The sequence below is a fragment of the Aulonocara stuartgranti genome, assembly GCF_965226115.1.
Source record: "Aulonocara stuartgranti genome assembly, chromosome: 11".
NCBI classification, from domain to species: domain Eukaryota; kingdom Metazoa; phylum Chordata; class Actinopteri; order Cichliformes; family Cichlidae; genus Aulonocara; species Aulonocara stuartgranti.
The window spans coordinates 32,276,361-32,300,787 of record NC_138947.1 but is presented as its reverse complement, the minus strand read 5'-3'; the positions used below and the strand labels follow the sequence as shown (position 1 = coordinate 32,300,787).

The window sequence follows — 24,427 nt, the reverse complement described above, 5'->3', positions numbered from 1 at the left end:
GTTTGATTTGACTGTGTGGAATGTGGCGACCTTTGATCCAGTGACAACATTCAATTAGATAAGGTTAAGTAAATTGACCTCCTCCATCCCAGCTACTCAATCCAGAGCTGGATAAAGTGTAAACAGCTTGTATGCAACACAATGAACCAGAGTTTACAGTGAGTGTGCCCTGTTAACGCGTTGTAGTGTTGTTCTGCCTTTATAAACAGCAAAACAAAACTCCTTCGCCTTTCCTGCAGTGATCACTGGAGAGTCTCTCCCTATCTGCCTCTAAGGAGCTTAACTTGGAATTACTTGTTGTAATAACTCAATAATAAGAAAGCGTGTGTCACTGACAGACCTTAAAAATAAATGTACCTTAGTGGTAAAATGAGTCAGGGAGCCCCGGGAATTACATTACACCCAGTAGCTGACAAGCTAAATCACCATGTTGCAGCTGTGGAGCAGAAAGCATCATCAGAAAAATGTGGGAAATTTAATTTCTTCATGTACTGACTTAACTTAATAGAACATAAAGCTCAGCACTAAATGCTTCTAAAAGTAGGCATTATCAAAATCCATGCAGTGTCACTGGAATGCTGTTCATGTGCTTTACAGAGGAGATTTACTTCCTTTTTTTTTTTTGCTATTTCAGTGTGGATCGCCAAAGTTCACCTAACAATCTGAATGAAGACATACAAAACGTAAAACGCTCACATCTATATTGTAAAACCTTTAGACATTTAAGATTTGTGACTTCAAGGAGGATCCACATTTATTATGTAGCCCCAAACACACAGGTAGTCACAAGGAAACACACCAAACATAAAGTTGAGTTCAAACTAGTACAGAAACATTACTACACTTTAGACTTCTGCCTTGTGCCCATGTTATTTCTAAGTGCTATAGACTTTTCATCTGGAAGTGACATTCACACTAATGTGATACGAGATCCTTTCACAGCCATTACAAGCAGTCATTACGCCTTTCCAGAGATCACGCTAATGAGACTGATTAGGTAATATTCTCTCCACTTTCACATGGTGAGAAAGGCTAATTGCTTATCTCCTTCCCTTTGACTCTACCTTACCTAGACAACAACCTTCAGAGGTAAAATAGCAGTGACCCACAATGACCTCTTTTCACACTTAGAGACTAAATCTTCTACAGCTTCAACCCCTTAACTAGGCAGAGAATAACTAACCATTATTATGACTGATTAATGTTATTTGTGTAACGGTAGCAGTGCTACATCTCATCTTTCCAAAATGTTATATTTCTCCTTTTATTCTATAATCTTTTATTTCAATTCTGTTACTTCACTGTTATTATAACAGAAGTTTCCTGAGTGTGTCATTTGCACTCATTTACTACGTGGTGTAAACACAATCCCATCTTCTGTTCATATTGAATCCTGAAGGGAAGATATAAAATACTCGCATTGGAGCTGTGATATCATTAGAGTGAGGACTAGCATCACTATCTTTAGCCTGAGTCACACTCCAACCCCACCCCATCTCTAGCCTTAGCCCTCATCTCTTTTTGCCCAATCTGTATGTTCGTCCCTCTGCCTCAGGCTTTAAGAACTGTGAGACTGGCCTAAATAGCCGAACACTTCACAGATGAACAGCTCCAGTAATGGGCTGTGATTGACCTCGACAGCCATCTCTGAGAGGATTCTCTGGGGTCTGATCTCCAGATTACCTGCCTTGCTACATACATACACAAAACATGACGAGAGTAGCTGCCTTGGTGATTAAACACACTATTGTGGAAGTCACTGGGTGCTTAAACAAACAAACACTTGGGATAACGTGTTTTGGTCGAGTTTCATGCCCTTGATTCTAAAATTGAATGGCAAGACTCATTTTAATTTGCATGAGGCAAAGCCCAATGAGTAAGTCCTGTTAAATTCTCATACTCCTTAGAATTGTATGAATGCACACTCCCAGACATTATCTGAAGTAGCTACTTGTCTCTTCATTTATTCACAGTCATCTCTTGTGAAATTTTGATCAGGTCCCAACAGCTGAAGAGCTGGTCACTTCATTTATGACATTTCCCTGGTAAATTGCTTTCTGAGGTTTCTCCCAAGCATGTACAATAAATGTATTTTTAGTACCATTTTGTCTACTGTAGATCTATCAGCCAGAAAAGGTTCAGGCAGCAGCTTAAAGCCATCAAGTTTCTGCCTGAAACCAAGCCAGACTGTTGATTTAACACTCTATGGAGTGAGTGAACACATGCAAAGGAGGGGAAAAGAGCATGATAGATGGACATATGAAAGTACGGCAGTCCTTTGAAAGATTGTAATGGAGGAGGCTACCAAGGGAGATCCCACTTCAGTTCACACCCCATCTACAGTGTCAGTGCAACCCATTCAAAGGCTATCATTTCAGTAAAGAGGCAAACATAGCATGTGTAGCAATTTCTCTGCATTTGCACGTGCATGCACTGACCAGTGAGTATAATGGAATGCATTCATGTGCTCAAGTCGAACGGTCAGATCAAAGTCAGGTGGTGCTTCAGTGCCACCTGCTCTCATTAGTCTTTGGGTCTGCAGACTCGAGGTACTGTAGAACCCCACCTGTTTCTGACTGCTGTGGACAGGCCTCTCAGGACACTTACATAAATGGGCACAAATACACACCAACACTTATATATAGGTTTGCATGAAATGTCACTATAATGCATGCAACATATACGTAGTATCTGCTCTCCTATAATAAATATGTTTAGACTTAATTCAGAATAAACTCTGAAGCAGTTTCTTCCCCCCATTTGTCTAATTTTAAAGCAGTAATTGAGAAGAAAACAGCTTTAATAACTATTAGGGAACTAAGTGTGTTCAGTATTACAGCACTTTGGGAATTTGCACAGGATTAATTCCATGTAGCTTTCATTATTCCCTTCAATATGTTAAAATTGAGATTAAAGATCACTTTGTTCCTCTATTCTCCCTGCTCCCATGGTATGGTAAAGAGATCAAAACTGAAGGGCTTTATAGGGAACATCTTTAACATTTGCTCTGCTCTCAGTGTGCTTGATTAAATGTAACATTTTGAGATCCCAGAGTTCTGAGAAAAGCATAAATCATTGTCTCGCAGCTGCTGCCGTGCCTAGGGAAAACACATGCTATCCCTCACAGACTCACACTCTCCCTCTCTCTTCTACAATCATAAAACTCACTCGAGCCATTGGTCCCTCCCTCCTCTGCTGAAATCACAATGGTAAAGTGAGTGTGTGTTTGGGGTGGGGGACACCTGCAGGCTGCTGCTTGCCCCACGGTTGAGCATAAACCCCAGCTCCTCACACGCCCTCTAGCCCTTTACTCTTGCACACTAGCCCCATCCAAGGCCCCTTAGTCCTTCCCATCCATCAGTGATGACAGACCCAAGACTGAGCCAAAAGCACATAGTCAGCCAGCCAGCCAGCCACTGTCCAGGGATCAAAATGATCAAACTGTCTCTTGAGTACCAGTGATAATTTACACTCAAAGTAGCACTAGAGGTCACTGTGAATGACATGGCCAAGGATTTCTGGTCCCAGTCACTAAAGGCACTGCTCTACTCTTATTAAATTCAAAAATAATTTATAGATCTAATACCAGAGGCATCCATTCCAATGCATGCTGGTGAATGATGACATGTCCCTGGCTCTCAACTAGGCCCATGTGGAAGAAAAACCTATGCCCTTCTGATCCTGAACCTGGATTGCTGTCTGCTGTGACTTAAAAGCAGCTACCTCACTTGCAGACTTGCCCTGCAGACTTGCATGTTTCCATTGTTGATTTATTACAATAGTTTATCTTTTATTTATTTAATTAAAAAGTGGCGCTGATATATTTTATTATTCATGTCTCATAATGCTTTTAAAGTTTTGTTATTTCAGAAGAAAAGAGCATGAAAAGGATATTGTGGCTATCTGGGTCGACTAATCAACTTGGAGAAAGCCTGTGGGACCGTCATGTTGTAATCTAAAGGGTTAATGGCGAGAAATAAAATTACTCGACCATTTTGGATCCATAAAAGAGGACACTTCAAAGCAGAGCTGCTTAGTTCTTCTGCGTAAAAACCCACGCCTTTAATTGTGTTTAATTTATTAGAATGTTCCAACCTCAGCTCTGTTAAATAAAAACACATTATTCCCGATCTGCAGGAGTTCTACAAGTGTACAGGGACTCCCTCCAACCGCCGACCATAGCCACCCAACCCACCCTCTTCATTTTCTAAGTAAATTGGAATTTTGTTTTAGTTCACTGGTAAACAATTAGACAGAAAACAGATGTCACTGGCCATATTTAAAAGCTACTCATCTCCTTAGATTAACTTTGTATAAAAGAGTTATAAGGAGTGAGAGAAAGAATGAGACAATTAAACGTGTCAAAGCTTTCATTAAAATACTGGACTACAAATAATTCAAATAAAACAATATATCAAAACAACCAATTTATCTTTACTTTAACACTGAAAATGAACATTTCCCAACATCCCCCCTGGAGATATGAGCCTTTCCGAGCCTTGAGAAATTAGAAGGTGCATGGCATTGAGGAAATGGCTTCTGGGATGAATTAAAGGATCTATAAGGAAAGTGCTGTTGATTTTCAGAGCCTGTCAAAAGCTCTAAGAAATGAGACAATGCAGAGATCACTCATACATAAAGGGGCAGAGGCAAAATACGAAAAAGCAAGACTTCTCTTGACTTATAATCAACTGCAGTCAATCAAATAAAGGTATATGAATGTATATATATTTAAACACTTCACTGACTACACACTGGTAGCTTAATGGCAATTACCCCCATTCCCCCCCTCCCCCGTTATGCTTTGAGAACTGGGCAGAAATCGCTCATAACTCTGCTGTGTTTTCCACTGCATCCTACTGTCAGGAGTCAGCTTTTCTCCCTACCCCGGTCGTATACTCAGTGTATAATGATCACACTTTAGGAATTTGGTAAATGGACTCAGCAGAACCACATGGGAAGAATAAAGTGTGTTTGATGCCAAGACCAAGTGCTCCAACAACTGAGGAATGTCATGATCACAAAATGTTGAACCTCTGAGCTAGCCCTGTGGGAGCAAAGTGTCCAGCCTATTTAGAGCAGTGCCACACCACCTTTCATCTCTTGCTGAATGAGGCGTTGCATCCATCATTCTATTAACATTGCTATAACAGGCTCCTAGTCACCCTCTGGATGACAGCAGGGACATGGGACATGTGGGCTAACCAAAGGCTTTGATGTAAGCCTGACCACCATACAAAACACAGAGCTTTAAGAGACACCCCAAAACCCTTTGTACACACACAAGTGTTATCCTCAGCAGCATGTTAGGAAAAATACAGAGAATGAGAAAAACGTTCCACGTGTGGTAAAGTTGTTACCTTACAGTCACACGCTGCTGACCCCCAGCTTTCACTACACATTTGATTATTAGATCAATTAGATGTCTAGGGCATTAATCGTTTCAATATTCCAAAAACAAAAGTGATTGATCTGAGACTGAAATGCACAAGGGGCGAAATACAGCTCTATCTTTGGTAGCACACACACACACACAATGTTTGTGATTCTCATTATCAAAGGGGTGAAAGCTATTTGCAAATATGGCACATATCACAGCTGATTTGTGGCTTTTCTCCGTCATTTAGACACATGTGAGTGACACATATTTATATAAGTAATATGAAGGTAAACATGCCCCAAGTCTGAATGGCAGCCAGTTAACTGACTGATGAATCCCACACTGTTAAATATCGTATGTCCGAAAAGAGACAATAGAGACGTTCAGACAGTGAGAGAGAGAAAAAAAAAAAGAGCGATCTGAACTCAAAAGACAGGGGGGGAAAAAGAAGAGAGGCAGTGATGAGAAGTAGCACAGACCTGCACTGCTCCACATCTGCTGGAGATATATTCAGTTCTTCTGGGAGTCAGCCCCCCCCACCTCCTTTTACCTTCATCTCCTTTCGCTCTCCCACTCTCTTTGCTTCCTTTTGGTCTTCTGGTTTGTGTTCAGATCAGGTTTTAATATTCAAAAATATGTACTGCCTTTATGAGCCATGCTTTACTGAAATAATATGGTCTCTAAATCACAGTAATGGTTTGAGGCCGTGGACTAAACAGAGTTTACCAGAGCTCCTAAAAGTATCTATCTACTACATGTCTGAGTGATCATGTACGTAATCGATGGAAGAACATCTCGTCGGAAACACTGATTTTAAAAATCTGCCTTTCTGTCGCTGTAACATTCAGGAAATGTATTCAATGACTGTCCTCACATTTATCAAACCATTACCTCTCTAAGAAATGTCAGCCTGCCTTTTATTTGCAATTTACAGCAGTGTCCTGGCACTTGGTTTACTAGAAATGGGACAGTAAATGATAGAGTGAAATTTAAAGAGCAATACAGTGCCTGGTTAGGGATGACCTCCAAAATCTACTGTCTCTAAACAATAGTTTTCTTCTTACTTTCCTGCACCCTTAGGTACAACTGCATCTTCTTCTCACAGTTTAAACTACCTGAGGAGAGCTCTATACACACCTCAGAGCTGACATGTTTAAGGCCTGAGCCCTGATATGATTCAGGAGTTGGCGGTTTGCACAAATCAAGGCTACACAATGAATCTCTGTAGTCCGGTATTAAAAGGAATGTACAACTGTGATTCTGAAGACAACTCTGAAAACAAATGGAGCTGTATTGTTTTACCTTGTCACCCCAGGCTTCTCCTGTATCTGATCTTGGGATCTGATCTTGGGAGAGGGTTGCAGGAAAACAGCCCAGAATGTACTTTAAGGCCCCTACTGTGGGCTTTTAGAAACTTGGGAGTGGCTAAAGGCCATGACATAGTAGAGACTGTCCCATACTTCGAGAGGTATCAGTTTTTCTCGGGAAGAACGTTTTTTTTAAGTTGACGGTATGAAGAATATTAATAACACACTAATATCCGTGGTCATATCTATTTCTAGAAGCTCATACAGAAAAATGAGGGCATCCTTGGCGACATGTACAGATGTGATGATTAATATCCTACTTACTAAATCAAGCACTGCAGCACTTTAAATTTTGGAATTGGTTTGCATTTTTAGCTCTTTGGAAAGGCTACTGAATAATCCCACTCCCTCTCTCAAAAGGCACATGCATGCACCCACACACCCTCACAATGACACAGGAAACATAATCTGTGGTCTAGGGATGCAATCAAAACTGCAACCTGACATCAGAGCAGCCGTCAACAGCAATCCTCAAGTGGTTAGCTGTTGTTAGCCAGCTCAGCCCAGTGCTGACAGAGACTAACTGCTGTTTAGAGAAATCACACTGCCTGAAAAGAGATGCAGGGCTGCCAACCCTGCTTCAAGGACAGCAGAGTGGGAAACACTTATCGGCTTTACTAAACAAATAACTGAAAGGGGGCACTACATGACATTATGAGAGGAAGGAAAATATGACAACCTAAACAAATGGAGACTCCTGAATTAGATCACCAATAGTGCAGATATAATCAGTGCCTGTAACAAACCCAAACACCAAAACCACAACCAGAAAATGAACTAAAACCTGATTTATAAATGAAGGGTGGGGAGGGGTGGAGAGGAGCGGAGAGGAGAAAAGAGGGTAATCCATACATTTAAAACACTTATACCTGAGTTCCTGCAATCATCTCCTTGCTGAGGGACCTGAATAGAAAATGCCAGCAGGTCAGGGGCCAGCAAAGATTCAGGCTTGCGAATCTCATTAAGCCAGCGGCTCATATGTAGTTCTTTAGTGTCAGATGGACCCTGAATCAGAGGAACCAGCTTCTCCTTCACTCCCTCTCCTGAACCTGAAAGACAAGAGTAATAGTTTGTAATATTTTACAAACTCTCCACTTCTCCAAATCAAGCTATAATGACTCCCATAAATTGGAAAGCATTTCTGAAATAGGAATGACCAAATGTACACATAAAATAAAACATTTGTAAATGTTTCATGTATTAAAAACAGCCCTTTATTTGAACTTCCTTGTGATTCACCTTGAAGTAACTGCAACAGCACTATTTGGTTGCTATACAGAAGGCAAAAGGCCTAATAACGAATTATGAATTATTATTATTATGACCACTCCTATGCACCAGTAAAGCCATGTTTTGTTAATTTTTCACTTTAGTTGAAGAGCTCATAGTCCAAAAGAACAACTTTGCCCTCCATCGTCATTTTCACTCCTTATGTGCACATATTTTTGTGACTCTACAATAAATGGTCATTTTAAAATAAGGGCATTAACTGCACATGGTTTGCTTGTATTTCTATATTGACAGCTGCAATAGATCTACTAATCTGACCCACATCATGTGCAGCTTGACCTTGTGAACTCTGTGCTATGACACTAGCTCCAATAACATCCTTGCCATCAAAGACATGGCCACAGCCCAATGACAGCGCCCCAGGAGAAAACAGCAACTGAATCACATAGCTGGATAGAAATCAACATAAAGACTGAGCAGGAAAACGAGAGGGAGCAAGACAGAGTAGAGTGTGTAAAAGCATAAGTTAAAGAAAGTAAAAGAAGAGTCTAGTCTGTCTCACTCTTTCCCTCCTACACAGGCAGTAAAGTTTTAACAGGGCACAGCTGCACACACCTGGGGTCCTGGCGCACACTTTTACAGCTCCCACGGTTCCTGAGGCACATTTCACCGTCGCACGGCTGCAGAACTTCAGCTCCAGGTTTTGGACCGAGCCTTCGAGAGTCGGTGACGGGCCTGGATATTTCACACCTAATAAAAAAAGTGAAAAAAAGTGAAAATGAACTGCAGTCCGGCAGATTTAAGCACCGCTTCTGTGACTTAGTTAAACACCTGATTGGCCTTTAATTGTTCTTGACCAGCTAGTTGCTCTTAAACAAAGAAATCAAGAAAAGGTGTCCTCTGTTTTCAACAGTATTACTGATAGCGCATGTCTTTGACATATAATCTGAATTAAAATACATTTGCATATTAAGGTCAGCTATAAACCACAACAAACGACACTGGGCAATTTTTCTAAAATACATGATGCACCTTCTCAGTTTTAAAGTTTACGCCAGTCCATACTTAAAGTTATTATTTTCTTTAATGTTATATCTTCTTCTGAGTACAAGCGGACAGGGTCTGAAAATTTATAGAGGTTATCTTTGTTTATTATTGCAATTTTTGTTTCCTGTGAAAACTTTTAGATCATTTTGGATACAAGACAGTCTGAAATCACACCCACACTGCTACGCCTAAAAATCATGATAAAAAGAGATCTAATTAACTTGTTGTGAGTAATCGTTTATTTCCAAAACAATATTCCATGTAGTCACGCTTGTATTCAGCTTAGTGTCAAGTACAGCTCACTTCACACCAGCATTACATCACAGGAGCCTCAAGTGTTCCTCACTCTATGATTACTTCTCTTAATGGCAGCCTAGTGTGGAAGAACCTCCTGTCTTCCATCTTTCCAAAATGAAACTGTTTGCAATGTGACAAGGAATTACATATTCTCTATTATATGTCAGTGTTATTTCTATGGTGAGAGGCTATTTCAAACACATAACAGGAGAAGCAGGGAGACGTAGCTGGATGACTAAAAGATACTGTGGAGTTAAGGAAGTTATGTCAAACCGCCTGTTGAGAGAGGAGAGGAGGATCCATTCATCACATGCTACATTCTTCCAGTAAGCTGGAACTGTCCAAGGGAATCACATTTAATTCTTGCATCACCTGTTCCAATAAGGCTTTCCTTCTCAAATAATCCTCTCATACAGCGATTGTGCTTTATTTCCTACAAGTGTCCACAGCACTTTTTCAGTCGAGTTTACAACTTACTGGGGCTTTTTCTGTCGTGTGTTGGCCAAGGGACGGCAAAGTCACTGAGCAAACGGCAAAAAAGGTTCAATATCAACATAAATAAACTCAAGTTTAGCATACAAAACACTTTCTACTGCAAATCTCACACACACACACACACACACACACACACACGTACATACAAGTGCTTCATTCTATGCAAAAGCACTTTTAACTTAATGTTCACTCACACCAATGGATGCTTGAAGGGCAACTCGAGGTTTGGTAACTTGCCTCCACTGAATCATCCCTTTGCAAATATGCAAACTTATGTCTAGATTTGGTCACTTACTCAGCCCAGGATGAATACAACCTTAGATAAGTGTAGGACGAGCTCTACTTCCTGAGCCACTCTACTAGTTTTATCCTCTCAAACTCTTTTGTATACACACAGATATTATATAACAAATTTCCTTCTTACACTGTATAACCAGTGCTAAATTGGATGGGCTTTACACCAACATAGCACACAGTATTTTTCTGATCAACTAAAAATTCAAATGTAGTTTCACCGTAAATCAGCAGTGTGAAGTAGGGCATGTTTGAGTAGTCACACACATAGCACACTTAACCGGGGAATTATTGAAAATTGCTAAAAAACTCTAACCACTGACTTCCCTCCTCTCTCTCTCTCAGACAAATTGCCCATCAACCTCTTCACCTGCTGTCTAAGAGGCCCTCCGTGAGACCAGATGGAAGATGGTTATGTTAATAACCCTCCTTCTGTCTCTCTGTCTCCCACTTAATATATCTGCAGGTCAAACAGAGCAGTGCTGTACAACCACTCTGTGCATTTAGCTGCCTTATTCTGTTTAGGCTGAGGCTGTAATACTGGCAACCAGTAATATATATCTTTGTCTTGGAGCCACTTTCTATTTACACTGCAGTACAGTGTATATAGTTCTTTTAAGTAGATGGTAATGCCCAATGTAAACCTTGTAAAATAAAACAACACCACTCTCAAAATCTTCAGCATGCTCTATTGCAAACTAATGGCATCCAAATGATGAGCGTGATTTTGCTCTTTATACGGTTTCTTTCCCACTCCTAATTTTAACCTAAGAATCAGCAGAGCTGCAGAGTCGGCACCTTAATTATCAACCAAACACTAATCAGTGAGTCTGTGCTCCACACAACCAAGGGGGTGTCCCAAGTACACAATTTCAGTAATCTTATCTTCTATCTTTCTATATGTTTTTTTAAACCAGGGAAGCAACTTTGGTCTTCAAAGAATGTATGTGAAAATTCCCATAGATTTATGTTCATATGGATACGCGTGTATATACATGAAACACTGATTTCTAGATTAGTTCATGTGGCCAAGGACCAGAGGGAATGACTAAAAGTGATATATGTACTACATAAAGTTAGGTTCACTTCTCCCACTAGAAACAATATAGTATAGTATAATATGTATTTGTCATAAAAACATTGCCCAAGACATTTGGCTTTATCACTGAGTGTATCTGAGTAAACCTAAAAACACATGACCCATCTACCCTGAAAGAGTAGCCTATTCATGGAGAATGAATAACCAGACTCAGTGACCATTTGGCCTTTTTCAACACAGCACTAAAAGAAAAATGACATCAACAATGATGAGTTGCCCCGACTGTTCCCCAGAGCTTGGACAAGACGAAGATGTTAAAAGTGCAAGCCAATCTGTAATATGACAGGGGCCTTTTCTTCTACTCTGTGTTCTCTTTGATAAATGGCACTAGAGGTATCACTATAACATATCCCCTTGCCCACATAGATGTCCTAAGGGCACTGTGCACCTGCTGGGTTGGTGGTTGTTGCATGGGGGAGCTCTAAGCAATGTTTTGTCCAGCTGTTAGGACTATAAAATGTGGGGTACACAGAAAGAGTAAAAACACAAGGGTAGGTAGTTTGTTGGCTTAAACAGCAGTATCCCGTGTGATTCATGTGTGTATGTTGGGTTAGAGTGTGTATAGAGTGTGTCAGTGTGACTGACTGAGTGAGTGAATGTGTGTGGTACTGTTACTCGTCAAGCAAAGGCAGGTGCAAGAAGTACATAAACACACAGCTAGGGGCCAGAGAGTATGGCACTCCATCAAACACTAAGGGCGCAACTGTGGGCAGCTGGATTTGCCATAGAAAACACCAATGAGAAAGTGCGGAGAAGATGAAGGGAAGGGGGCCTGAAAGTCAATAAAGAGGGGTAGAAAGAGCTGATGCAAAAAAGCAGAATGCACACACTAACACATGCACCGTATGGGAGGTGGAGGGTACTTTCTTTACTTTCTGCATACCTCAATAGTTGGCGTGTCCATGGTTCAGTATATATGTGCAGCACATCTGCAGGCTTGAAAGCCATGCTTTACACATTCCAACATGTCCTGCTCTCACAGCTTTGGGGAAGGCTATGGGAAAGTTGTCTGCCTACAATGGTGGACCAGGCAATATTCTACCTCAAGATGCGAACCATTTCTTTTAGTCTATATTCACAAAACCCAGAAATAGTTTTACTTTCATTTATGATGCTATATAAAAAAAGGTTTATTTTTCCTGTTCTTCAAATACTACACCATATAACAAGTCTGAAAAAAATCCCAAGACAGACAAAAAAAGAGATAACGATACAAAATACAGTAAAAACCAAGCTATAGGACTTGTGCTAGAACAACTATTAAAAGCTGTGTTTTGATTACCCTCCCTCTTTGCAGCTACATACTCCATGCATTAATGACCAGCTTTATGTGTGATGGAAACAAGTTAAAAAAAGGATGTAAATTATCTCAAAACCATAAAGGGCAGGTGAAAAGACAAAGACAGACAAAGAAGGGGAAAGAACCTAAAGTATTAAAACCTCCAAAGTTGGCAACGGGCCCACAGCAGCTAGGGGGCTGACAGAAAAAGAGGTAGACATAGACAAGTTGGGTAGCCTGAAAGCAGCCAGCTGAGCCATTAAGTGCTGATGCAGAAACAATAACTGTCTCTCCTAAGTCAGGAGGGAAGCAGTAGAAGCAGTAAGTAGGAGCAGGTCTGCTGGCATCTTGCCCAGAACTGACACACAGCAAAAATGCAGACACATGCTGAGAGAGTGGGACAGGAAAACAGACAAGGTGAACCAGTAGTGGTTTGTTATGCAGTTAAAACTAAAAGGAGAGCAGCTTTGTTACTCAAACAAAGGTCTGCATTAGAGAAAGAAAAACATCGAGTTACTACGATAACAAGAACTGATTTTTATGATAGTAAAAATGACATTGAGGTACTTTTGGGGGATGCATTAAAAGTTCATTATGGTTCCATCAGAGAATCTTTCTTATGAAATTGCGTTGATATGACACGTGTTGTGATTTAACACAACATAAATAAAAATAAACTGAGCTGAGCTAAATCATAATTGATATTTGAAGGGATTGCAGTTAGAAAAAAAAATATCACAACTACTATTTAGCACAGGTTAAAGCTGTAAGAATATCTGCACACAGGAAGAATATGCATGTTTGATTTCAAACAGATGTAAACAACAACAACAGCTGTTTGTAGATAGATGAAGGAGCTGGGCAGTTTATATAACCAGTAATTGCTGCCAGAGTTTGGGTTGTTTTTTGAGGGGGGCTTTGCATATTAGGAAGAATTGCTTTTTGTTTTGTTTTTTTTAAAGTTGGGTGGTGAGACAGAAAACAGAAAAGCAATCCAGCAAGTGTCTGTGAACAAAAATAATGGGTTTCCTTACACATATGACAAAATCCCAGTCAAGCTGCTCCTACCTCACTGAATGAAGGTTACAGCGGTACTGGTGTGTGCAAGCGGTACTCGCTCCCTATAACCGTCATGGTATAAAGACAATGATGGGGTATAAGTGCCGGTGGTAGCAGAAGCTGGGGGTCTAATTTTCTTGATTTCCATCCCCTCCAGGTGCTGCTGGCTTTTCTGTCGGCCCACTGAAGCAGTGACACATGTTCTCCACACATTCAAACTGTGGTTCTCTCTGCCACTGAATTACCACAATTAAGGAGTCTTCATGCGGAAGCAATTTGGCCAATACTAATGTGCCTAGGCAGTGAGGTTTGGAAGACAGTGGTTGGATGGGGTTGGGGTGGTGGGGGGGTTGGGAGGAAGGGGATCAAGAGCAAAACTGAAGGGAGAGTTATAAAAGAAGTAAGATGAGGGAAAGAGAGAGAGTGTGAGAGAAAAGGGGGCGACAGATGTGCTAAATGTGATAGACAAACATGTGCCGTGACATAGAGGATTCCCCCATTGCCACTTGTAAGGAAATAATTAGTCGGTGGTAAGATAGGTCATTAAAACACAGTTCTGGTTGAGAAGGTCTGCCTCTCAATCTCCCATATCCCCAGCCTAATGCTGCTCTGACAAATTTGGTTAGCATAAGAAACAGGGGCATTCTAGCTTTGAAGCAGATGCCAGGATGGAATACCAGTGTGGTTTCACCATGAGAGATGCTCGAAACTACAGACCACAGCTAATGACGCTAAACCAGTCCCCTCTATTGCTGAAATCCAACTCTGGATTACTATCCGTTCTCTCTCACACTCTCTAGATCTCTGCATCTCTATAGCTTATTCTTGTCCTCTTTCACAAGCTTTTCCCTCCTCACTCCACTTCCCTTATGAGGGGAGAATTAAAGAGAAAACGAGCAGAGCATTCTTGTTTATCAATAATCCAACGAGATCAATATTTATGTCTGAGCTTTGCAGAGGCTGACTGTGTCTGTGTGTGGTGGTAGCCAAGACGTGACTGGGGTTTTGGTGCTGCTGAGACACTTCAATGGGAGTTACAGTGGAAATTTATGGCTCTGTGACGTGGAGCTATGTGCTCAGTCGGCACTAGTCACTACCCTCAGATGGGGCGGTTGGCTCACAGCAGGGAGCCAGCTCTGCAGACACTACCAGATGACATAAATACAAACAGATTTATTTGAGGCTGTCATTGATTGGTAACATTCAGAGAGTCTGCTGCAAGAGCTTTAAAGTCTATTAGTCTTTTAGTGTGTTTCATTTAAAGTCTCAGAGATGTTCTTCCCTTTAGTGTGTGCGCTTGTATTTAGTTTTTATTAAGAATTACCTATCTCTGTTATTGAAACATTATGCTGAAATATGTGCAATGTCTCTCTTTTGATTTTTATTCTTCATCAAAGGCTCTAATAGCTTTAATGTTTACAATCAGTACACAACACAACAGTCTTTAAATAATCTATACTTTCAAAAAACTGTTCACACTTTGGGCTCTGTTTATTACATCATCTGTAGGTGACATATTTTAGAGGCCAAAAGGGAGTCTATGTGGGATTTTCATATCATATTTCAGTTTAACACTTCAGGGAGAGATGAGCTCATTATCCCAACTCTAATGGGCAAAAGCTTAAATCTGTAGAAAATGTTCTTATCCCATGTGTGGCATGCTTGGCAGTAATCAAGCTTCTAAAAAGTGTAGTAGTTCTTTAAATTAAGCACTAATTCAAGTACTATAGTGCGTGTCAATGCTCAGTTGGATTTAGTGTTCAAGTAAATTATACCATCCAACATTCATATCAGAGAAGGAAGAAATAAGTCAAAACTCAGAATTCCACATTCTGCACTGGGACCGTCCATGTTCTTCAACATGCCTGGAATCACATCTCATTTCCCATGATAGAAAAAGTGAGCTACAATTCAAACAAACAAGGGGAAGAAACTACTTGGCGGAATTTCAGCTAACTTCTGTGGACGGTATGAGGAAAAGAGGCATGATAAATGGACAACCATGGTGAGAAAAGACAAGCATGATGTCCCCCTATGAATGCTTAAGCTCACCAAACCAACTTTGATGTGGAAATGCGTATGCGTATAGATATTTTGCATCTGTGCATACATGTGAAAAGCAGTTTAGTGAAAGTTACGCTTGATATGTTATTGCAACCAGACCTCAGGCACTTCCTGGCGCTCTCATCCCATTAAACGTATACATTTTCGCGTAATCCAATGTTTAATTGTGGGACTACACAGCAAACTTCTGCTTTGCATCGACTCCGCTGGCCTCTCTGATTAGCTCAGGACTAAAGTGAACAACAGAGAAAGAGCAGAATTCTTCATGAAGACACAAGAAAAGCAGGGAAGTCTGGACTGACTTAAAACATCATCACAATCTGCCAGGAGTGGAGCGAGCCCGTCTGTAGCTCATTGAAGTTTTCATTGACAAGAACCGTCTCAAGTTCCAGCCAAGATTTATTTATCAATTCTCTGATGCTGACACGACATGTTTTTTATGTAAGGTTGCGTACGGATGAAAAAAATCCTTCTTTCTTTCTTTTCCTCCTGCTTTCTTCCTGTCCTGATGTCAATCCGTGAAGAAGACAAGTCGACAGGCAGAAATTTCTCTCAAACCAATAAGTTACCTCTTCAAAGAAATATGGATACTTGAGTGAGAGGCCAGGCCACGCTGAAACAGACATCTCAGGGTTTTCATTAAGCTTCTCAACCCTTTACTGACATTTGTGACAACCGCAGACCATAAAAAGGGCTGTTGTCCTTCCTTTCTTCACAGGAGAACAATCAAAAGAACTATCAAAACAATCTCCATGAGCTAAGTGTATGGGCTCATTAGATGACAGGGCAAAGCTGCATGTTCCTCTGACTTGTCTTGATTAATAGATGAGAAACATTAAGGTTGTGAGTAATAAGCCTGTGTCAGCCAAAATCTACACAGGAAAACAATGAAAAACTGAGAGAGTGCAACCTCCTGTGTTCAGTCTTATAGCCAGAAGCATGCTACCAACAGCTGCATTATTAGTGGCGCACAAGAGAAAAAAAACAGAGGAAGGAGGAGGTAGCAAAGACAGATGGGCAAATTCTGGGACCAGAAAACATAAAATCTAAAACATACGAGGCATCAGATTACACAGGTGACAGGACGATGTGAAAAGTTTTCCCCCCTCTTATAACAATGAGCTATTACCGATATTTATTGTGCTACAGCATCACAGGCAGTTAGATCACAGGGATATAAACTGCTGGCCATGACAAGAGCAGCCTTTTTCATGCAGTGCAAAAATGCGTAAAACTATTGTTGATGTGTCTCAAAGATCATGTTTGTTTCCAAGCAACGGGAGATATCAGTGTGAAGAAAAGCATAAGTAAGTCTCACTAATGTGACCCTGAATGGACTTGGCAGGTTTTTTTCCCCCAATCGTTTCCCCAGCTTTGTCCTGACCCCCCCCCTCCTCACCTCACCATGGTAAGTGTAGGGAGAACTAAAAACAAAGGGCTTGTTTTAATAATGATACGGTTAAATGAGTGAGAGCATACGTCCCTTACTAACATTAACAACATGCCTGTAGTTGCTATGCAGTGAGAACATAGTCTTGATTATTTGCCTTAAATGGGATCATATGTTCAGAAGCTAGCTATATATATATATATATATATATATATATATATATATATATATATATATATATATATATGATCCATTTAAGATGGAGGTAGGAATACATTGCATTTGCAAATATGCACGATTCTCTGCCTGTGTGCCTAAACTGACACGCAATTAGGTGCCAGACCTGGGATTAATAAAGCAAGCCAATGACCAGTTGTATTTCTGGGCACAGTTGGCCCCACACTCTCACCCTCTTTATTTCATTCTGTCACTTTTCCCTTCAACCTTTATGTTCCTTTTTCTTTCATTTTTCATCTTGCTCATTATATCATTCACTCTCTCGTCCTCTGTTCTTTTCCCCTCATGTCTGTCACGCTAAAGCTATGTCACAGCTCGTATATCACCCAGCAATCATCTAAAGCATGACTGGTGACCACCACCAACCAACTTTTACCAGACCTCCCTCTTTTTGTCGCAGTCCAGACCACCACAGAGCTCCAAGGCCGGAAAACCAGCTGTGGTAGCTACATTAAAGTTCAATCCATCAATGGTGGAAATGCCAATTTTATGCTAATTTAAATTGCTTTGATCTTTTATCTTTCAAATATAGCCTTGTAGAGTAAAATAAGGAAGTGAGAACCAAAGTTACAGTCAAGGGCAAAAGTCTGGACAGTAGAAAGTTTATACCGCTCACTTATAACTCAAATAAGACAAGTTAAAAAAATTACTTTTGAGCGTTTTAAACACCGCTCATGTTTAAAAGAGGTGCAGGCAAAAAAGAAAAAAAACAAAAACATCCATTGTATAAAATGTAAATGAGCTGCTCAAAGGGTGTGCACTTGCGGTATATGGAATTGTTGCTCTGTCACAGATGTGACAAAGACAGAAATACTTAACTACACACACAGACTTGAATGAAAGCAGGAAAGGGCACAAGGCTTATTCATAATTATCATCTTTTTCTAATCAGGCTTTGTACCAGTGCTGAGTGTAAACTGGTTATTCATTCAGACATTTAATGAGACTGCTTTCAATAATATATCCTTGAGATGTCAGTAGAAATACATGTGAGAGCCTAATGTGGTCAGCAATTAGCAATGACAAAAAGAATCTGGGTGGATTAAACTTTTTCACTACCAAAATTAGACACATAAACACAATTCTTACGCACGGTGTATTTTACACTCACACAGAACTGCATAGAGTTGAGTAAGATGTGGGAGGTCACTGTGGTCAGTGTGTTGCCGAATCTGAGGTTAGCAGTGGGTAAAAGTATTGGTAGACAGGAATTACTGGCTACTACTATTACTGCTGCTGCTACTAAAAACCACAATAACATGCATAATGTATAAACATTAGAACACGCATATAACATAGAACCGGGAATTCTGACAATTACAAAAAAAGAGGAGAATACAAAAGAGGACCTAGTAACAAATCCAAAAAGAATTGGGAACAAAATAAAAGTTGTCAACAGAGAAGACTTAAAAGCATAAGAAAAAGACATAAATAAACTGAGATGAAGCTTAAAAGGGAAAAATACTATGTTCTAAAACAAAATATAAGTTATGAATGAGGAGTGAAGTAAAGTAGAGCCAAACCAACACAGCTGATGCTAACCTTCTGAGCACAAAGGCACATAGTCCAAGCGTGCATGCACTGACGCAAGCACATATGGGCACACACCTGTCCATTTTCAGCTAGAGATACCAATAATGACATACTGTTTGCTGCATAGCTCACCAATAAAATACAACACTAGTGTGGACTTCACTGGAATGCAAAGGAGAATCAACAGTCCCACACAGCTGTGTGATAAACCATGCAGACATGCAATCGAGTGACAAGGAAAATATAATTTTACGGTATGTTTTCTTATTTTACTCATATCTGGTCTTGTGAAACACAGATTACACTGGATGTGCTGTGCGCTGTGTTATTCCTGTAGTTGCCACTGAGCACCACAGTAACTCAAAGTATTACAAGTCCTAGCGGCTGTGTTCCAGTCAGCTGCAATGAATTTTAGTCTCTGAATGTTGCTCTTAATATTTTTGAATATTTTACAGTCTGTCAGTGCCTTGAAATTAAAACCGAAGCTGTTGAGTTTGCCCGTGAAATGCTGAAATGTGGAATTTCTTTTGGACAGTGAATTAATTCTCATACCTAAACGTTTCCCTCCCGCGAAGGACACTGACCATCTGTGTTATCAGCTAGACTTCAATATGAAACACCTTCCCCTATTGAAAAACTTTGCAACATCAAAAGAGAGAAGGGAGGACAAATTCCTAAAAGAATGAAAAAGCATATGTTCAAAGTGAACAGCGTTTGTTTGCCGTCTTCAGTTTTTAGCTTCAGCGTGTATCAGTTGTGTGCTGGCAATACCTTGATGAGTGCTACAGCAGTTGGGGACACGAGAACAATCTCATGGTTTAAACCCAAATCTTGTGTTGCATTAGATCTGCCACCTTTACCACAAATATCTGCAGCCAGTGAGCCAGTAAGTCACACTTACGGAAAAATAGCGGCTGGTGTCGCCGTGGCAAACTTTATTTTCTTACCAACCGCACAGCACACATCTCCCTTAAGGTATGAGTGTTCCCGAAATTGCAAAAGCAGATACAGTACTAGACATTTTTGGTTATATCATAGGAATTATTGCTGAGTATTTTCCCTACATATACTTACCCAGCACACCACCTATTCTCCTCAAGTCTCATGCCTTTTAAGCTCAAACTTACTTTTCTTCTAAGCCCCCACTGCTCCTTTTCTAGCCTGCCAGCACATGGACCAGATGTGCAAATGTTTCTCCATGTCGCTATTCAAGCCCCGTTCCAAGAGAAAGGCAAAATGAGGGGAGAGGAATATTTGACTTCACTCCACGGGAGACCAGCTTCATAAATTTTGGCGGCTACACAACGGTGAAAAAGGTAGCTTGGCTGGCTTGGCTGGGGGAGAATGTTGACGGCATACCAAACAACATGATCCTAATGAGTTGGAAAATCCCAGGCCCTCCAGAGGACTGTCCAGATGCTACCGTCATGAGAAACGCTACTGTTTTATTGAATTCAGACTCCCCTACCTTTCTTTAACAAGGGACAAAATTTATTATTTGACCATTAAGACACCCTAGGTGACATGAAGCATTTCAGAGTTAATTTGGTCTCAGCTGCAGGTCCAGCAGCCCATATTGGGCCCCAATAAGACAAGTTGATCTTCAAGTGTCTCGCGTGAACTCGTGTATACTTGGAGAACTTCAGTTCTGGATACGTGCATGCCAATTTGCCCAGAGTTCAATGCTATCGAGTTGGCTTGTTTTCCCATCAGTGACAGTCTGACAAATGTACTGTGCCCTCAGAAATAACTGGAAAGGTTTTCATAAGAAAGTCAAATCACTTTTAATATTAGCCAGTTCAATATATCTTTCCTGACAATTTACTGGTACAAGTAAACAAAGGACGATAAATAAAGTTTGCGAGGATAAACGAGAGTTATCCTCAAAAAATGTTCAATAAATCAAGAACAACAATGAATGCCTTAACATCTAATACTCTGGTCTAAAAGAGACCAGATGAGTATGTTTGTTCTTTGTTCCATCACTACTGAGCCATTGAAAGGATATAATAAATCAAGCTACCTTACAGTAACATATTATAACAACTAAAAAACAGAGCGTTCCCCTGGTGAGCAATTATAAACATGTCTTTTCCACTCTGATAACTCTTCACAGAAAGAAGAAGTCACTGTACAACTAGTGTCAGTGTAAGATACACATGCACAAATAAGAAATAGAAGCAAATTCATCACACACACAAAAATCCAACTAGAGGTGATTTTCAGTGTCCTACTCTGTCTCCTCTCTGTAGACAGGCCTCAACCTACAATCACTACAGTGTAAGCAGATCAAAGAGCAGTAGAAAAAGACTACTATTCTTATGAGCTTGGTCAGGGGCAAGAAAAGAATGAATCTGGATTTCTGTGTTAAGTGGTTTTGCTATTAGCAAAGGCAAGGCAAGCTTTGTATTGTCTCGTGTTACTCACCTGGAGCCTTGTACACTTCAGTAAGCAGACTTTCATTAAGTGTCACTGGCGCTCCGTTGACCATGCTGTGGGTCCAGCTCTGACAGATTGTTTGGAGCAAAAGTGTCTGGGCCCTTGTGGCCTGTATAGTGAAGTGGGGAAGTTCAAAAATAAACTCTGTGGTGGGGACTGAAGACCTTTTGCTCCTGCAAGAAAAGGGACAAGACAGAGTCAGATACACATAAATGCCAATACGCTCTAAATGAAACAGACACTGGTGGAAACAAATGGTTCACAGCTTCCACAAATCCATCAATATCACATCACAATATAAAACAGCTCATTGATAGCACCAAGGGCCAAATAAGTAGAACTACATTCCAATAGTAAATTGAAGAAGTACCAAGTGTGAGCCAAGCTTTCCTTAGTTACTTGGCAGGTAGGTTTAGTTTGTCGACCCTTCCCTCCCCTCCGTCAAAACTGTGATGATGATTTATGTGAAAAGATGTACAGCCCAGAAACCCGACCCTGAAAAGAATCTCTACGCCTTTAATATTTCATCTGTCTCCAAGAGTGTGGGGGGAGCGAGTTTGTGTGAGTCTGCGCGTATGACGAGCTGATGAGTTGAGCGTTCAGGGGGATGAGGTAACACCACAGTCCGATGGAGTTCTCCAGGCCTCTGTCCATCAGAAATTCAGCGGAGCATGCTCTCATTTCTCATCTGACACACACACACACACTTGCTTTTTTCATTTTTTTTCCATTTACAACCCAGTCTTCAAAAAAGTTAGCATGCTGTGTAAAATGTAAAAAAAAAAAAAAAAACCCAACTAAACAAAATAATCAAAACAGATTTTGTTTCATGACTTGTTTTTAATCCAGAGTTAATTACAAGTGTTTATTTTTGCAGCAGAACTAAAAAGAAAAACAATGATTTAAATGAGAAATGTGGGGTTTTTTTATGTTGCAAGCACTTGGTACAGAGGCATGTGTCACAATGATGTTGCATCAACTCTTCATTTAACAAAAGCGTGAGGGAGTTAAGAACAGCTGCTTTGGACCTTAAAGCCAACCCTTTGACATCATGAGCAGGGGCAGCAAGTATGTTGTTTCTGTTTGTGTCTTTCAGCATGAATAAAACCATTGCAAGATAACCATAGCCATATCTACCACTATAGCATTATAGTTGCCGGCTTTAAACTCTGTGCTGATAAGAAGCTGGATAGCTCCCCCCCCCAAAACCACAGCATCCATGCTTTCCAAACAGATCAGAGAGCAGCTTCACTCCACCTCAAACAAACTGTGTCCCAAAGTAGTTGGTGATGTTTCTAGGTCTGGCTTTTGACTTTTTTTTTTTTTCTTTGCATGGTAGAGCTTTAATTTCCACTTGCAGATGAAGCAATAAATTTGGTCTAACCCCTTAGAAATCCATTGCCAATGAATTTCTCAGAACAAAATGTCTGCATTGATCAAAGATCATTGCCATTCAATAATGAGTTCGGCCTTGGTCCTTTGCGTACAGACATTTTTCCAGATTATCTTAATCTTTTAATGATATCGTGTAGCACAGATGTTCATTATTTGTGATTTTACATTTATAAATATGTCATTGGATAAGGTGAAGAAACCTTTACATCGGAAATTCCTTTAGGGATGCTTTATTTAAACACCAAATCACAGCCTAACCTAAACTTTGCAATAATTGGTTGTGATGTTCTGTCGGGTGTTTTGCACTTTTCTTATTAGAAATTATTTTAATATCAGAAACATCAGAAATGTTGTCGCTGTGCTTTTCTTTTTACTACTTATAGCAAAGCCTGAGGCTAGGCAGGCTGAACTAAGCACAGTCAAACAAGTCTCTTTAGTTCCACTCCTGTTTTCCTCTCATGTTCTCAAGGCAGGAAAATAGGAGTGGAACTAAAGTTTCTTGGTCTAGGATTTTGAGGACTGGCAGTGCCCCCAGCACAGATACCCATCTATGTATTGCATGTGTGTTCACTTGAGTACTTATTGTAATAGAATCTGCCCTACGAGTGGAGGTTTCATTGAAAATAGAACTGTGACTAATTCAAACGATGGCTGCAGCGTGTCAGGAGCGAGCATCACAGTTCATTTAATCACGCACCAATTTTGGTCTGGTCCCAGTTCTGAGTGTGGGACATGTCACAAGGCCTTTCTCTGCGCTCAGCAGCTCTGCAATCATTTAACTTCTCTGCTTCCCTCCCTGTCTTTCTTCAAGTCTCTTTATCTTTCCCTTTCTTCTGCTCCTGGGTGGTTCGGCAGGGTGACATGAGCAGTTAGCTGCACACAGGCAGACCCAGATTTCTGAAGCATCTGCTGTGTCTTCTACGAGACAGAAAGTGAGAGCGCGTTTGATAAAGAGGCTACAGGAAAAACACAGGAAGAAAGGAAGAAAGAAAATTCAAACCTGATTGGGTCAATGAGTTTACCTTGACGGCACACATATATGTTTAAAATTCTGTGCCTACATGTGGTGGATTTGGCAACATAGGAAACCATGCCATGTCATGCTTTTCTGCTAGTAAAAGTCACTACTGTTGTATGCTATACAACAAGACATCAATCAAAGAGTTTCTCGTGTGCTTTTGTGCGTTCAAATATGTGCACACTGTGTGTGCACATAGCAAGATACTGCAGCTGAACAAAAGAAAGTGAAGGGAAGCCGGCAACAACAATGTCCCCACATGCAGAGCAAATGTGCCTGCAAAGCCACTTCAATGAGAGGACTGGCAAGGGATGAAAGTTTGTTGCCTTATTTGAGTGTTTATAGCATTTAAGGGGAGCTGTCATGTGCATGTGGTCCCCTAAAACTTTAATTATGCACCTGTTTTTATTATATTATGCCCAATTCTTTGCGAACAGCAACTTGGATCTTGGATTCAAATGAGAAACAGAAACTCTCATTAGGGTGTTTTGGGAATGCTGTATGCGAAGACAGCCAGGCACTCATCGGATTTCATTAAGTAGCTGGCACGGTCAGTGTTTCTTGCTGCAACATGGTAAACAGCTTTCTGGCAGGCAGTGTTTCACTGTTGCCGCAAGCTTTGTGGGAAAAAAACCTCAAAAAGATTCAAAATAACACCTGCAGCATCACCTGCAGTAACAAACAACATTAAAATATTTGCCTTGAAACATACATTAGCTATGCACAATGGAACTAACAATAACTAACATGTATTTTACTGTTATAGTGCAGAAAGCCTATTAGTCTGTAGCTTGGGGAGCAAAA

General features: G+C 40.5%; 1 protein-coding gene across 4 annotated transcripts in view; it reads right to left on the bottom strand.

The window, feature by feature from the left end:
* The window catches only part of vps13b (vacuolar protein sorting 13 homolog B), a 297,078-nt gene that overhangs the window by 206,955 nt on the left and 65,696 nt on the right, over positions 1-24,427 (bottom strand). For 3 of the 4 annotated variants that reach the window (XM_082550699.1, XM_082550697.1, XM_082550698.1), the window contains exons 17-19: positions 21,199-21,383; positions 8,593-8,727; positions 7,617-7,796 (exon numbers count right to left, since the gene is read on the bottom strand). In XM_082550699.1, the coding sequence (XP_082406825.1) occupies positions 7,617-7,796; positions 8,593-8,727; positions 21,199-21,383 (500 nt within the window). Of the gene's footprint in view, positions 1-7,616; positions 7,797-8,592; positions 8,728-21,198; positions 21,384-23,302; positions 23,442-24,427 lie in introns of those variants that run through there. The other variant, XM_082550700.1, reaches the window with a different exon arrangement.